At 30.9% G+C, this 16,579-nt stretch overlaps 6 protein-coding genes and 1 pseudogene across 7 annotated transcripts, besides 5 other annotated features; 5 read left to right on the plus strand and 2 right to left on the minus strand.

Moving 5' to 3' along the window:
- Window positions 1-278: 278 nt before the first annotated feature.
- Window positions 279-4,774: a mobile genetic element.
- TVAGG3_0175840 lies at window positions 3,003-3,874 on the plus strand (annotated as a pseudogene). The gene has a single exon. A coding segment is annotated over exon 1 (872 nt).
- Window positions 4,022-4,371, plus strand: TVAGG3_0175850 (uncharacterized protein; the record flags this gene model as incomplete). The annotated part of the gene is made up of 1 exon (XM_001281309.2): window positions 4,022-4,371. A coding segment is annotated over one exon (350 nt), but the record flags the coding sequence as incomplete, so codon positions are not given.
- Window positions 4,775-4,812: a terminal%2Cinverted (terminal inverted repeat of MuDR-5_TvMULE4 transposon ID:TVAGG3_0175860).
- Window positions 4,775-5,487: a mobile genetic element.
- Window positions 5,450-5,487: a terminal%2Cinverted (terminal inverted repeat of MuDR-5_TvMULE4 transposon ID:TVAGG3_0175860).
- A 643-nt stretch (window positions 5,488-6,130) lies between these two features.
- On the minus strand, window positions 6,131-8,539 carry TVAGG3_0175870 (Listeria-Bacteroides repeat domain (List Bact rpt) family; the record flags this gene model as incomplete). Its single annotated transcript, XM_001582246.2, has 1 exon — window positions 6,275-8,521. The coding sequence occupies one exon, from the start codon at window positions 8,519-8,521 to the stop codon at window positions 6,275-6,277; it is 2,247 nt and encodes a 748-aa protein (XP_001582296.1).
- Window positions 8,540-8,800: 261 nt separating this feature from the next.
- Window positions 8,801-9,842: a mobile genetic element.
- Window positions 9,843-11,009: 1,167 nt separating this feature from the next.
- TVAGG3_0175890 (protein kinase superfamily) lies at window positions 11,010-11,903 on the plus strand (the record flags this gene model as incomplete). Its single annotated transcript, XM_001582245.1, has 1 exon — window positions 11,018-11,872. The coding sequence occupies one exon, from the start codon at window positions 11,018-11,020 to the stop codon at window positions 11,870-11,872; it is 855 nt and encodes a 284-aa protein (XP_001582295.1).
- Window positions 11,904-11,934: 31 nt separating this feature from the next.
- On the minus strand, window positions 11,935-12,693 carry TVAGG3_0175900 (uncharacterized protein; the record flags this gene model as incomplete). Its single annotated transcript, XM_001582244.1, has 1 exon — window positions 11,969-12,682. One exon carries the CDS (start codon window positions 12,680-12,682, stop codon window positions 11,969-11,971), a length of 714 nt encoding a protein of 237 aa, XP_001582294.1.
- Window positions 12,694-12,787: 94 nt separating this feature from the next.
- On the plus strand, window positions 12,788-14,942 carry TVAGG3_0175910 (AAA-family ATPase family; the record flags this gene model as incomplete). The annotated part of the gene is made up of 1 exon (XM_001582243.1): window positions 12,821-14,863. One exon carries the CDS (start codon window positions 12,821-12,823, stop codon window positions 14,861-14,863), a length of 2,043 nt encoding a protein of 680 aa, XP_001582293.1.
- Window positions 14,943-15,401: 459 nt separating this feature from the next.
- Window positions 15,402-16,460, plus strand: TVAGG3_0175920 (spectrin binding; the record flags this gene model as incomplete). The annotated part of the gene is made up of 1 exon (XM_001582242.1): window positions 15,420-16,460. The coding sequence occupies one exon, from the start codon at window positions 15,420-15,422 to the stop codon at window positions 16,458-16,460; it is 1,041 nt and encodes a 346-aa protein (XP_001582292.1).
- Between the last annotated feature and the right edge of the window lie 119 nt (window positions 16,461-16,579).

Here is a 16,579-nt window from a genome sequence, read left to right on the forward strand (position 1 = left end):
TTATATGAACGAGAAAATTTGGTATTTGGCCATGACATTTGGGAACCTATAATAAAATCAATTCAGGTTGCAGCCTGCTAAATGTCTTTTAGCAACGGTTGGTTTTTGCAGGATAATTGAATAAAAATCAGCAAAAGCATTAAATTTAATCTACAACACATATGAAAGCAATAGGTTGCTCATATTTACATACTTTAATTAATATATAATTTTAATTATTTCAATGAAATTAGATTCAATATGAAATTGAAATACATATAATTGCTTTTAAAGATTAAGGATACCCTTACGTGTCAGATTTTTTGCGCATACGAAGAAGTCATGCTAGACATGAGCTATAAACCTGAAATTTTAGCAACATATTTAAAACTTTTTAAACTACAATACACTTTAATATTCAAGAACAAAAATATTCTTTTTAGAAATTACATAATTATTTTATGTGAAATCTATATAAAAACATATTTTGCGAGCGTAACTTTTTTCTTTATAAGCACCTTATATGACTGATAAACTGTGAAGGCACATAATTGTTAATTCATAGAGTTGATATGTTTCCAAAATTGAGAGGAAATTTGAAAATTGAATACCCTTTCAATTCAATTTTCAAAAGATATCAGCTCCTTCAATAATTGAAGGACGATTTTGATCATTTGCTCTTAAAACAAGTATGCCATGGAGAAAAAAGTTACGCTCGCAAATCTGAAATATAACTATCATATAAAAAAATTAAATTTCTAATTTTTTACTCTATAGATATTATTGGCCACTTGTGTAATGCATAAAAGTTTATGTCATATGCATACATTTGGAAGTATGGGAGACGAGGGAAATTACTTCTATGAGGGACTAGGATTTTTAAAAATTTCTCTATCGGACTCACCATTCAATTTCTCGAAAATTAAAAAAAATCAATAATAGCTAAAATGTATTATGCATAACAAATTTTAATGTTACACGGTATTTTTTGAACTTCATGACATGAATTTTCTTTATATTATTTTTTTTTTGGATTTTCTATGATTTATGCGATAGGCTGGAACAACATTGTAAGTGCAATGATATCATTTATAGAGAAATCTAAAACTTCAGCATTCAGAACTCGCAACCACAAAAATATTCATTTGCTAAGTAAGTAAAGTTGATTAAGTTCGACACTTAGCTTTTATACGTAAAACCAAGTGTGTATTGTTATTTCTTGTTAAATTATTGAGAAAAAAATAAATTGTAAGAGAAACGATACTGATTATTGAAATAATATTGAGGGTAGCTGCAGATTTCTTCATTAACATGCCGGAAATTTGTTAATCTTGGTTTTCTATCATAAAATCTGTCGAAGAATCTAAAAACGGAGATATGAAATAGAGATCATGTAAATCTAGAGTATCCTGTCAGAAAAATAGACTAAGCATGTAACCCTTTTTTGGTCATAAACACTTTTTACCACTTAGTCATACAGATGATCATTAAATTTAAACGAGCACTTTTTGTCAGAATTTATTCTTTTACAAAGACAGAAGATTTTAGTATTATTTAATATTAGTGCTGTAGCAAAATTCAAAAAACGGTGAAAATTCAGTGAATTTGTGAATTCACATTTTTTTTCGACATTTTTCTTGATATATCCATGCACATTAAGAACACAGCTTTGATACGCTTAAAAAAGCATATTTCATATGAAATTGTTAAAGAAATAAACAATTTATATAAAAATTGCACTTATGGGCAGTTTAGATATATAATTTATATATAACATATATACAAATCCATAGACAAAGTGCAATAACTACAATGTTGTAGAAAATTACAGCAGAAATACTGACTTTTTGAAGGATAATAAGAATTCTTCTAAAAATACTGAAAATTAACATATTTCTGTACTCAATTTAGTATATGCACAGAAGTTATGATTTGGTGTTAGGTTTTTATGCCCCAAAATCTAGATTTTTGTGACATCAAATCTTATTAGTGGATAAATCAAAGACTGTCATTTTGAAATAAGCTCATATCAATAAATATCCATTTAAAAGCCTTATTGTAATATGTAACTAGCAAAAAGCCTAATATTTATCAAAATTAATCAAATCAAATGATCAATATTCATGATATGTCATCAGCAATAGCTAATTGATATTTTATTTTGTATTGATATTCATTTTTCTCATATTATACACGATTATATCTCTTTTTTTAAAAAAAGTTTTTATATTAGACATGAAAGTTGAATTAATACAATTTTGTACTAGAGTTTGTTTGTATATTAAATAATAATGATATATACTTCAACATATTGCGTCTCACCATTACCAAAATGTAATTTTGCATACAATTTTCTTTCATTTAACAATGATGTTATTTGAAAAGTGATACTTCCATGATTATTGATTAATGTTCCATCATATATAGGAATGAATGTTAAACAAGACACGCCTGCAGCTGGGTGCATTCGTGGCATTGTGATAAGGCTTATATATAAAGACTTCTCTCGATCAGCATTACGTCAAATGAATATTGACCCATTATTTTGGCGATGCGCTAGTTCCAAGTAGAAATGCTTTGGTATATTTAGGTTATGTCTATATGTTATGAATCATGGTATTATTGATAAAAACGTTCTTAGTCATTAAATCAATCCTAGTATCTAAAGATATAATTTAGATTTTTTTGTTTATTGCTAAAATTAAATACAGTATAACTTTCTTTCATATTGTCGGTACTAACAATACAAGATTGTGTTGAAAAAAACTTAAATATGCATGAAAATTAAATTTAATGTGTAAATATGATAAAAATTTCAACTTTACTAATAACATACATAAGTTTCTGATAGTTTAATATAGTTCATATTGATGTGACTGTAAACTATATCAAAAAAATATTTTTAAATATTGTTATGCAAATAATGGGATTTCTAAGGAAAAAATGATTATATTTGTTATATAAAGCAATCTTTTTAATTATTCACTACGTTTATTACATTTTTTGCCGACCATTTACGTAATATGCCTCCACCAAGCAGACGCAAACAACAAAGTCGTGAAGCTAACGAAAAATCAATTGAAGCAAGAAAAAACTCCCAAGAAAAGAATGCGCCAAAGGAAGTCGATCCAAAACACTGGACTGCTTCTGTAATTGTTAATGGTGACTCTTATACTCGAGCAAGGAATTTATTTCAAGATAACAATATTAAAGTGCCGAGTGAAAAAGAGTTTTACCGTCATCAAAAAGAAATAGGTAAGGTAATACTAGAATATAAAGAGCAATCTATTAAAAATGCTCAACAAACAATGAAGAAAGATACATTTTTAAGCACTGATTCGCATTATAATGTTGGCAGAAATGCTACAGCGTGCCAAAGTTTAATGATGGACAACCGTGGAAAAGTTGTTGGTGAAACAACTGTTATAAAAAAGAGCTCTGGAGGAGACTTTGAAGGCCCATCCAACATGATGGAAACAGAATGTACAAAGAGGATGATGTCAAATTTTGACTTTACAAATGTTTCCACAGTGGTTCATGACAATGACAATAAAACGAAAGCCATCATCCAGCAATATGCTCCGAATGCTAAAATTACACTTGATCCTCGTCATTGTGTACGTGCAGTTGGCAGAGCTTTCGAAAAGCTTGAAAATGGTGGATATAAAGAAGCAGCAGGAAAAGAAACTGTTAATCAACAGAAAGAAAGTGAATCACAGCCAGCATTCCCAATCAAATCTAAAGCAGAAGAGCCGAAGAAACGTGGAAGACCATTAAAACACCAAGAAAAAAGTATTTCATCAGATATATTCGAAAGTTATTAAGTGGTTCACTTTTATTATCATGCTTCCAATTGAAACAACGAAAAAAATTTTCCTATGGAAGAATACATTAAATCATTTTTTCGGAAGGCATGAAAATTGCCTTCACGAAAAAGACAAAGAATATCCTGTGTTTCAGCCACTTACAAAACCTGATTTAGCGAAGCAATTTCAACGTTTTACAGATGATGCCGCAAAGTTGATTCCAGAAATTGATCCTAATGCTCAAACACAACAAAATGAATCGATACATCACTCAATGCTTACTCAGTGTCCCAAAGGAAACAACGCAAAATCGTTTGAAATGCGTACGGCTGTTACAATTTTACAAAAAAACGAAGGAGAGAAATGCAAACAAGAAATATACAATCGTGTCAATAATTACCAAATATCTCCTTCAATCCGCGAACTCCAAAAACTTGAATATGAGAAAAATAAATCCAGAAATCAAAAGAAAGCTACACCAGAAACAAGAAAAGAGATCAACAAGGCAAGAAATGCAAAAAGATTTCCTAAGGATAACCCTACAGGTGATTACAGAGGAGGAAAGTGGACCCCACAAGATATCTAATTTTCAAATTTGAAATAAACACATATTTTCTTTGTATTTGAAAATATTTTTATATTATAAGATTTTTGAACCTATAAGTAGCATGACTAAAATTATATAATTTGCTCCTTTTTTATTTTAGTATACAAATATCCCATTTGTTATATGTTCGGTATATATATGATGATATTGTAATCAATTATGCTTAATGAAGCTTTATCCCGTGAACCCCTCATATTATTGGAAAATAAATAGCGAAAACATGTAGAGCTGCTATGTTCTCAAGTGTATGCTGATTTTTGGATTATTTCATGAAAACTAATGGTGGGATATCTTGCATTATTTAAAAAAATTGAACTATGCAAAAATAAATAGTATTATATTTTTTCTCATGAAATGCTATTATGAGACAACCATAAAAAACGAGTGGGGGACAAACTCGCCCATTGTCACTTTTTCATTAACCTTAAACTTGTAATTTTCATTATTTTTAATTAACCTTATTTCTTTCCCAATTCCTGATTTATTTTATTCACTTACTATTAAAAGTCACATTTTAATAAAATATAATAATTTATTTATAGCATTTTTTACTATACTGTAATAAAAAATTAATTATAATAAATTAAATGTTTATTAAATCAAATGTTTTCTTTGCAATAATATTTTTAATGTTGAGTAAACAATGTTGGGATCAAGTGTATCATTTTTCAGACCTTTCTGAACAGCTTCAAGCATACTGATGCATTCGACTTTTTTAAATTGTGTCATTTCTTCGAAATCTCTTGTGACTTTTTTGATAACTTTAACACTTCTCTCTGAATCCAGACCTTTAATTTGCAACTTAATCAGGAATGAAGGAACAACACTGGAATATAACTCGATGACAAGTTCATCGAGTCGAAGATTTGGTTGTACACCACTTGTATGTGCCGGATACCATTGTGTCAAATTTTTTCTGAAATTAACTTTAAAAGTACTAAGTAAGATCATTTATTTTTGCATAATATAATGCCAATATGGTTTCTTTTGATTTTATTTCATTTATAAGCAAATCAGATTTACCCAAAAACTCCACTCCATAAGCGTTCATTTGCTAAATTAAAAAGTGACAATGGGCTAGTCTGTCCTTTTCTCATAAAAAACCATATGTTGTATTTTTATAATTTGATTGATTTTTTTTTTACTATTTCATTAATCTTTTATGAATAATAATTATTTTTAATATATGTGCTATTAAAATTTCAAATTTTGACTAATATATCTAAGTTATCTGAACGAAACATTTAGAAAATATCATACTTACATTGAAATAGCAAGTAGAGCATATTAATAGCAAGTTTCTTGGTTTTATATCTATCATCTATTGTTGTTTGATCAAACAAAATTCACTCTATTATATGGTGTCAATTAATTAAAACAATTTTTAATAGTTATTTATTTAGTGCGAATAAGTGCAAACTCATAAATGAATAACTTAATAGTAGAAATGAATTATCTGATATAAATCTCACATTTTGTCCATCAGAAATACTTTAATTGCATACGCATAACTATTAGTAATACGTCTGGAGTGTCAATTAATAACAATCCCACAACAAGTAAAATTCAGATTTTTATTAAACTTATTTTTTCCTAAAAGTTTTCTCAAATTACTATATATACATATGTGGATAAAATAATAGTAATATTGTAAAAAATTAGATAATTTTTTTTATTTGAGAACCTCTCAAAAGTTCATTCAATTTATCAATTGTTTCAGTTTGATGTATATTCATTTCTGGAGCCTAAAACTTTAGCAATCATGACAATATCATATTCTCTTTCTAACTACGCAATGTAAGGGTATCCTTAAATCATAAAAAGTTATAATGAAAAAAAGATAATTAAGTTAGGTAAAACCAAAGTTTGGTGAAATTTAATTTTAAGCTGGGAAGATTCCTTCGACTGGACCGTCATCTTCATCGAATTCGTTAGCGAATGGATCGTCAGCTCCGTTCTCATCATAAATTGGGTTATCTGCATCTTGGCAAGCATCGCCATCAACTTCCATGAATTCTCCGTTTTCTTCGTTGAAAACGAAGTCCTTTGGTGCCTTTGTAGCCTCATGGATGATGATTGCTGCTGCAACAACAGCTGCGGCGGCAACACCACCAGCAGCTAAGCCGATAATGAGCATCTTCTTCTTATTAGACTTTTCTTTAGAAGCTGATACTTCCTTTGCGTTATCCTCCTCCGGGAAGGCTCCTGGCTCTGGTGATGCAGAAGGTGTTGCTGATTGTGTAGGAGCTGGTGTAGCATCTGTCGTAATAACGATATATGTTGTTCCCAAATCACATCGTGTATATGTATCTCCGTTAACATCTGTATGCTCTTCGCAAACAATTGTTGGGACTTCTGATGTTGCAGTAAGTCCTGAATATGATGAATCAGGGATGTTTGGATTATCAGATGGGTTTGGTGGAACCTCACCGTCATATGGTGTTGGTGGAATTGTTTGTACTTTCTTAACAATGAACTTGAACTCCAAATCAGCAGAAGTACCACCACGTGTATCTTCGGCATATAAAATAACTTTGACTTCTTGGTCAAATGGAAGTTTTCTATCAGGAACTTCATATTCGATTTCCCATTCCTGCCAACCTGTATTTGAATCGAAGGTGAAAAGTGGGCGTGGTTGAGTTCCAGGTGTGTCTTCTGGATATTTATAGTAAACGCTGACTCTTTCGCCTGAATCAATATCTCTGGCTTGACCAGAAATAGTAAATTTTTTACCAACATGAACTTCTGGAATACTTGTTTGAGCTTGGGAAGGTTTCATTTCGGGAGCGTGAAGCTGGACATAGTCGAATTCAGCGATAATTGGTTCTGATTGAACGCCGAAATCATCTTGTGCCCAGATCTTAATAACGTGGTGGCCATAGTTAATGTAATCTTCCTGGATTGGGAAGGACTTACGGAATGGCTTTGTAGCTCTGTTGCAGACAAATTCTTCATCGCCTGTATTCCAGTTGTAGCCATTGTCAACCTGGTATTTGAGGGTGGCCTTTCTGTCATCCCAGATTGTACCTTCAAGGATAACTGTACCGCCTGTGAAGAAGGTGGAAGGAGGTGCTCTTGTGAGAACAAGTCTAGGAATTTCGTTGACAAGAAGATTCTTCTCAAATACGTTGGATGTCAAGCCAAAAGAATCTCTTGCATAAACTTTCAATGGATACTGTGCAACGTCGGGGCCAAGTGTAACCTTGAATGAGAATGCACCGTTTGAAATTCCTCCACTTGCTCCTGTGGGGAATGTTTCAACCTTTGTTTCAGGACCACCATTGAACTGATAATAAACCGTTACGTTTTCATCTGGATCAAAATCGTTGACTGTTCCTGTAACAGTGATTTCCTGATTTGGCATGTTGTTATCAGCAAAGTTATCGTTAACTGTCAAAACAGCTGGGTTCTTCAGGTTAGCACCAACACCCAAAAGGACAGAGAAATCAAGTGTCTCGTTTGGATAAATGTGACGATTGAGCCAACCGATTGAAAATGCAGAGTCAGTATTTACAAGATCATTATCACCTGAATCAGTATAATTGTCAAAGTAGTGAAGATTTGTATTAGGGCCCTGCCATCTTCCGAACCAGAATGTATCAACATCTGTAACATGATAGCCACCCTTAATAAGAAGTGTTAATGTGATACCTGTTCCTGGATCTTTCATAGTTAAGCCACGTTTTCCATAATACCATTTGCATGTAGCACGATCATTAGACCTAATTTGAACATCTGTGTGTGATGCAACATGAAGGGTGTGTGGACGGGTGTCTTGATTCTTGAATGAATAGGTGATCAGAAGGTACTTTTCACCTATTTCTGGGTGATATGTGACATTTGTTGATGCATAGATTCCTTTGTAGTTTGAAACACCCCTGTTACTTCCCAAGATTCTGACTTTGGTTGGATCATCGTCAACTTTGAAGATGGGGAACCATCCACCATCTGAATATGTTGTTGGAACCCATCTTTCACCTCCACTTGTTGAGTCTGCTCTTTCATTATATTGAATGTTAATATCAGTCCATGGATCGTAGTAATAGTGTCTGCAGTAATATGCTCTTAGGTATTTGGTCTTTACAATGTAATCGTCGGATGAAATTAATGTGTAAAATAGTGGTAACATCTATTGGAATTAATGATTTTTTTTTGATTTGAAAAATTGAAAGAATTTGAAAATTTGTAGTGAAAAGTTCAGAATTGAGAAAAACCGCTATATGATTTAATTATCGTTGGTTTAAAAAAATACTATACCGCAAGTGGAGCAATTCTATCAATTTTTTTCCAATATATAAATTTGTCAACTTTGAAGGCGTAAAATTTTATCAAATTAAAATAATAAAAAATTAGGATAAAAATACATATCTTTCTGAGATAGTAAATTGATATAAAAATATAGGTTAAGGGTGCGCCCGGGAGGATCGTGTAAACTTCAGAATTTAGAACCTTAATTTTTAAGCAATAACTTGGTACCTAAATAAGGTAGGAAAACTTTAAAAATATCAAAAAATACAACTTGGCTCCATAATAATCCTGTCATGGTGGCTGTTTGTATCCCCTAGTATTTTCCTCTTGAATATCTTTTTCTGTCGAAATTACATTCAAATCTCAGAAGTAGAAGTGAATAATCGACTTATTACTGCTATTATACGAATAAATAAATTCATTATATTATTTTTATTTACATAATATCTGTTTGAAGTCTATAATTCTATAAATTTTTCTTCAAAAACATTACAATCTTGATAGTTTTGATACTGTTTAATAGGTTTTTGGCACCTTATTTAGTATTGACTACGTATAGAGTCGATCTGAACTTAATTTTCGGAAATTTAAAATATTTATTATAAGTAAAATCTGATTTGAAATTTATGTTTAACTACTCATATCTTGCATTATCCTGAGTAGCTTTTGTAAAAATTCATCAAAAAAGATTTTAACGTGCTTTAATTTTTATTTTTTAAAATAATGCATATTATTATATAACTAGCATATTTACAAATTTTAGTGCTTTCAAAAATTTAATCCTCCTCCTCTCAAATAAACGTACATCCGTGTGGCCTGTTTTTTGCAAAAAATAAAATTTCATTTTTTATGCTTAAAAAGTCAGAATTTTTATTTGCTTCTGGGATATATGATGGCTATATCAGATGCCCATTCTTTTTGATACTCAACATTAAACATAAAACTTAGCCGTTAAGGCTCTTCTGAAAATATTTTTTTTTCCGAAAAATTTTCGAAAAAAATCAAAAAATTTAAAAATCCCCGAATCTGCAGGGATTTTAAAAAATTCTTTTTAGTAAAACTTAAGGATATTGTATCAGATATATTGGTATGTGCAAATTCAATTTTAATACAATATTCATCGAGATATTAAGTTAACGAAGCTTTCAAAATTGAGAGGGTAATCCTCCTCCTCTCAAATAAACGTACATGCGGGTGCACCCTTAACGTTGAAATTGGGAATAATGAAAATAATAATTAGTTTACTGAGAAGAATAATTTATGAAAAAAGCGATTCTGATGAATAAAAAAATATTAAGATAAAAAAAAGCAAGACAGGTTAAAAATGTTATAGTAATATTATCTTATAAAATTAGACCGATATCAATTTATATCGGAATTAAAAGATAATAAAATTGAAAGTCTTATCAAAACTATCAAAATAAATTACTCAAAAAAGAAATATTAAAATTATAAATTTATCGTGATTTATATATACAAGCATGTGCGATCAAATATTTTTATTGAATTAAAATGTGAAGTTATCAAAATTATTGAATATTTTTGCCGGGATTGTCCGCGAAACATAAGAATAGAAAGATAGTACTTGTTCTTTTAAAATTCTATTTTCCTGATCCATATATTTATTTTATTTGAATTTTCCAATTCTGATCTCTAAATCGAATTGACATATTATGTGCTATTTCATAATTTACTTCCGATTTTATTCCGAGTTCAACCATCATGAATAGCGATTATTTTTCTTTCAATTAGTACTAAATTCAATTTGAAAACTGACCAAATGTCATTAATCCTAATTTCTCTCCAGTAGTAATCAAAAATACCAAAAATGAAATTGGTCATGTTAATTTTCGAAATTTATGGTTTGAAAACAAAATCGATACTTTTTCTTTAAATATTTGCTTTCAAATATTGATATTCCATTCAGACACGATTCAAATAAGAATAATATGATCTTTTGACTCCTGGTTCATTGATTATTAAATTTCAAAGTATTGAAAAAATTTGAATCAGCTTAAAATATTAAAAATTTTAATTTCTATTTATAATCATGATCTTTGTGGAATTCATCCGTTATGGAAAAATCTTCAATTTTTTATCGGTTTTTTTTCCTAAAAAAATTGAAGAAACTCTGATTTTCGATAATTTGATTTTCATTTTTTATCCATTCAAAATACCTACGTATAATTTAAATTTGCAATGAAATCAAATTTTAAAGACTTTTAATAATTTATTGAGTATAATCGATGAAATTTCTTCATAATTCATATCTTTAAACAATTTTTTTAAAATACCTTTAATAGGCCTTTCTATTTTTATAGATTAGATAACCCTCTTCTTGATGAATTAATAACCTTAAACAATCCAAACAAAAAACATGTATACTAAGCTCAATCGAATTGGCCAAGGAACTTATGGTGTTGTTTATAAGGCACAAAACACCCAAAACAAGGAGATTGTAGCTATCAAACGCATTAAGTTCGAAAGCCAAGAAGAAGGCATTCCTTCAACAGCCATTCGCGAAATTGCGCTTTTGAAAGAGCTCAAGCATCCAAATATCGTTCAATTATACGATGTCGTTCATTCGCAGCATACTCTAACGCTTATTTTCGAGTATTGCGATTGGGATTTACGCCGATACATGCAATCCAAAAATAACATGTTATCTCAAGAAGAAATAATATCATTTTCATACCAGTTATTACGTGCTCTTGAATTTATTCATTCCAAATATATAATTCACAGAGATGTTAAACCTCAAAATATTTTATTAAATAGAAAAGGCGAGCTCAAATTAGCAGATTTTGGATTAGCTAGATCGACATTCATTCCTGTTGACTCTCTTTCTACAGAAGTCATAACGCGATGGTATCGTCCTCCTGAGATTCTCCTTGGAAATCAGAATTACGGATTCCCTGTAGACGTTTGGAGTGCTGGATGTGTCATTGTAGAGATGATTACTGGCCAGCCATTGTTCCAATGCGCTTCTAATGAGGAATTGATGGAAAAAGTTACAGTATTGTTTGGTTCTGAAGCAGTTGAAAGAGCTTTTCCGGAAATAAAGAAGCAATCTGATGTATTACAACCTGTTGGCCTTCAAAATATTATTCCGAATACAAATCCAGAGCTTTTACAGCTAGTACTCGCTCTTCTTGAAGTAGATCCTTCAAAAAGAATATCGGCAGCTGATTCTTTGAAACTTCCTATTTTTAAAAACATTCAAAATCAATAAAAATATAATCTATCTTTACTCATAAAAAAATACAGCAAGCTTTTTGAATCATAACATATTTTCTTTCAAATAAAGTTAAAAAATTATAAAGTTAATTTATATTACGGCATGATCATAATCATAAAACAAATAATACTCGTTTGATGTTATTATTTCATCACTGTGTTTTTCGTCTTCAGAAAGCATATAGACTGAGCTTCCCTCATTTCTGTGCGTTCCGTCCTCAGAAATTGGTGGACCGGTAACTATCCATAATAACTTATAAACACCATTTTTGAATTTCTTTGTTTGATCAAATTGAGGTGAGGTATAATTTTGATTTTTTTGATGAAAAAGAACGTATTTGCCTAAAAAAAAGCTTCCAGCGTTGGCCTCTTCTTGACTGTCAATGTATGTCATTTCCACGCTAAATCTCTTTGATAATATGCCAAGCCAAGTTTGTAATTGATCGAATTTTGCATTTTGATTTTTTAAGCATAGGGCTTCAGGTTGTGCTATCATATAGCTAAAAAGAGATTTTTCTGATATAGGATCAACCGTTTCTATAATTTGTGAATAAATTTGCATTAAATATTGCTTAGATGGATCAGCAGTTGTCATAGGTGTGATTTTTTGTTTATTAATCTTGTGGATATATAATTGAACGGTTTGATTATCTTGGGAAGTTTCTTGTTTAATATTAATTGAACTTGAATTTTGAGATCTAAATAGATCAGATTGATAAACTGGGTTCTTTTGAGATGTTGTCAACTCATTTTTAATTTCCTTTGTTTCCTTCCCTTTAACTAGAGGAGCTAATGAAAAAGACATGATAAAAAATTGCCAAAAAATTGATGGAAAAATAATTTCAAAAATTATTTATTATTGATGGATATTATAAATCTATAGATTATTAAAATTTGTCACTTTTTTCATATTTGAGAGAAAGATTTTAGTATTCGAAATAAAATGAGTAATAAGCGAGAAAAAAAACCAAAAGTAAGCGGACCTGTGAAGCCAAGTGGATGGCCAGTTGAACCTTCACCTGTTACTCTAACTTTAAGCTCTTTAACTTTTCCACAAACAAGTTTAAGAGCAATTGAAGGAAAACCCCCATTCATGCGATGTCTTTTACATACAAACACAATGGCTGTACATGGTTTACATACTGATTTACCACTTTTGATCGAAAATAATGGCAAAAAAATCATTGTTCATGGTTGGCCTTCACCAAAATCAGGTGTTTCTGACATAGGTCTCGATGAAACAATTATAAAGTATCTTGACTTACCAAAGGCAGCAAAAATTACGCTTACTCCTATAGATGAATTTGTTGATGCTGATAGAGTTGTTCTTGGGAACTGTCCTGATACAATTTGCAAGATCCTTCCATCAGTTTATGATGGTATTGTTGTTACTGAGGGCTCAACAGTCTTTTTTGGAACTAGACAATTTTCAATTTTATCTGGAGGTCCAGAAACAGCACCTCATTTTAGAGTAACATCTCAAACAGCATTTGTATCTTCTGTTGTTTCAGTTACAGCAGTTCCAAAATCATTGCAACCTCAATTTGATGAAATTCAAAAATTTATTACATCCAATCCTCGAAAATCATTCATTTTACATGGACCATCTGGTTCAGGAAAGACGGTACTTACATCGGCTATAGTCAATCAAAACACATCTCTCTCATTTGCACTTTTTTCGATTCCATCAATACTTTCTGGCACATTTGGAGCTGCAGAACGATCACTCCGTGCTGCCAGGAACAGAGATATTATAATTCTCGAGAACATGGAAGTACTTTCTTCAGATGAAGTCTCAAGAAGATTAATTTCATCAATAGCAACAATTTCCGAGCATACGACCATCATTGCTACCACCACAGATATTGATTCCTTCCCAAGAATACTCAGACAAGGCGGTCGAATATCCGAAAATATCGAATTACAAGCTCCAAGCGCCACTGAACGCGAAATGATCCTTAAACAGATTCTCGATGATTCCGGAATCAAATACGATGACACAGATGTCAAAGCTGCAGCCACAGCAGCAACCGGTTTTGTTGGTGGAGATTTACAAAGATTGTGCAGCGAAGCGATCATTGATTCATACGACCAATCATCACTCAGCCTCACGAAAGCACTTTCCAGAGTCAAACCGGCCAGTTTGAGACACATTACTCTAGAAATTCCGACAGTTAAGTGGTCGGACATTGGCGGTTATGAAGATGTGAAACAGAAACTCAAAGAAAGTGTTACATTGCCTCTAGAGAAACCAGAAGCCTTTACAAGGCTTGGTGTTCGTCCTCCTAGGGGTGTTCTTTTGTTTGGACCTCCAGGATGCTCGAAGACATTGATGGCAAAAGCCGTTGCAACAGAAAGTCGAATGAATTTCATTGCTGTGAAAGGTCCTGAACTTTTCTCGAAATTCGTCGGAGAAAGTGAAAAAGCTGTTGCAGGAGTCTTCAAGAAGGCGAGAAGTGCTGCCCCGTCTATTGTGTTCTTTGATGAAATCGATGCGATGGCCACAAAAAGAGGTTCTGGTTTAGAAAGTGGAAGTAATGTCACTGACAGAGTTTTGACACAACTTTTGACAGAAATGGATGGAGTTTCAACGAAATTCGATCAGTCAGTTGTTGTTATTGCTGCCACGAATAGACCTGATCTCTTGGATTCTGCATTGCTAAGACCCGGAAGATTCGACAGACTTGTTTATGTTTCTCTGCCAAATGAAGATGCGAGAAAAGAAATTTTCAAAGTTCACATCGCAAAAATGAGGTTTTCTACGGATACTGACATTGATGAACTTAGCAAGAGAACTGAGGGATACAGTGGCGCAGAGATTGCTGCTGTCTGCAGAGAGTCTGCAATGAACGCATTGAGAGAAGAACCTCCTGCTGACATTGTTGAGAAAAGACACATTGAAAAAGCTTTGGAAACTGTGAAACCAAGAACTCCAAAGTCTTTGCTCGATTTTTATGCTAACTTCGAAGCTCAAAGAAAGTATTAACTTATATATGTATATACTATACTATCATCTTTATTTATTTATATATTAATTTTAAAATAGAGTTATTTTTGTCTTATAATACTTATAATTTTTATTTTTTTAATATGTGTATTTTTTTAATTGCTAATTTAGCTTGTTTGGTCAATGGAAGAGCTTTCTATAGTGACAGATGATTATTATTGTTTTCATCTACAAAATTCCATTAGTAGAATTGTTATCTAATCGATTAACTTCAAACTCTACTATGATAAACTTTAGAAATCTTTTTTACTAATTGAAAATTTGGGACCCATCCATTATATATGTTTATACAGCATCTAATAAATCTAAATAATCTGGATTTTGCATCAAGTTATCATAATCAATCATCATGATTAATAAATTATAATTGTGGTTTTCCTACAAGTGTCATAAATAAGTAAGAGTACTTTTAGGTAAAGCCATCACAAAAACTCTAATTTAAAGAGAGACTTTTCAAGATACATTGTATGATTTACATAAACGCAATGTAGTCTAAAATAAATTGTAAAAAAAAATAAAAAAATAAAAAAAAATCATGAGTTCTGACTATGCAAAACCATATTCAGACTTTATAGGAGCATTTGAAAAGCTTTTTCTAATAAAATCCAATGAATCTGTCGAAGACATGTGCAATATCATCAAAAATGTTTTGATTTCGAAATATCAACTTTCCAAAAGCCAACTCTCAACGATCATTTTAAAAGCACTACAATACAATTATGCTTCAAAGGAAAATTATATAAAAATACTCGAGTATTTTTCGGAATTAACACTCCCATTGGAGGGTTCAATCGAATTTGTTGTTATGCATGATCAAATTGATAAATTTAAAGAATATATTTCTCAAAAAGAACTTAAAAATGATAATTTTTTAGAAATTTATAAAACACATGAATTAGAGAGATTCAAGTTATCATTAATTGAAACATGTGCATATTTTGGATCTGCAAACATTTTCTTTTTCTTAATTTCAAACCAAAAGTATGCAATATCAAAAAAATGTCTTCAATATGCATTAATTGGTAGAAATACAGACATCATCAGCGAATGTTTAAAGGAAAATCAGATGGACAAAGATTGTCTCAGAGACATTATATGTTCGCATAATAACGAAATGCTTGAATTTGTTTTAGAGAAAAATATTTTTACATATAAAGATTTCGATGGAGAAGACATACATTCAACAGCTATCTACGAAGATATTATCAAATACCAAAACTTGAAAGCAGTATTTCTACTTTTCGATAGAGAGAGAAATTTCATCGTTCCTTGGTGTGCTGCGTTTCCTCAAACAATAGATATTCTCAAAAACGAAAAATTTCTTGATAAAATTGATTATAAGAAGAGAAATATTCTACATTATGCATGCATGTCACAAAATTCTGATATCTTCAAATTTTTATATTCCTCAACTAACAAAATTGATGCTGATTATCGCGATGTATATGAAATGACTGCTCTTCATTACGCCGCAATGTATAATAATATAGATGCAACAAGAATTCTTGTTTCATTAGGTGCTGATGTCAATGCTAAACTTATTTTATTTCGTTTTATATCAATCATTGTTATATAAAATTCTCTTTCGTTTCATATCAATCATTATTCTATGGAATACTCTTTCATTTAATATCAATTATTATTATATTGCATTCTCTTTCATTTCATATCAATTATTATTATATTGCATTCTCT

This window comes from Trichomonas vaginalis, chromosome IV, assembly GCF_026262505.1.
Source record: "Trichomonas vaginalis G3 chromosome IV, whole genome shotgun sequence".
NCBI lineage: Eukaryota > Parabasalia > Trichomonadida > Trichomonadidae > Trichomonas > Trichomonas vaginalis.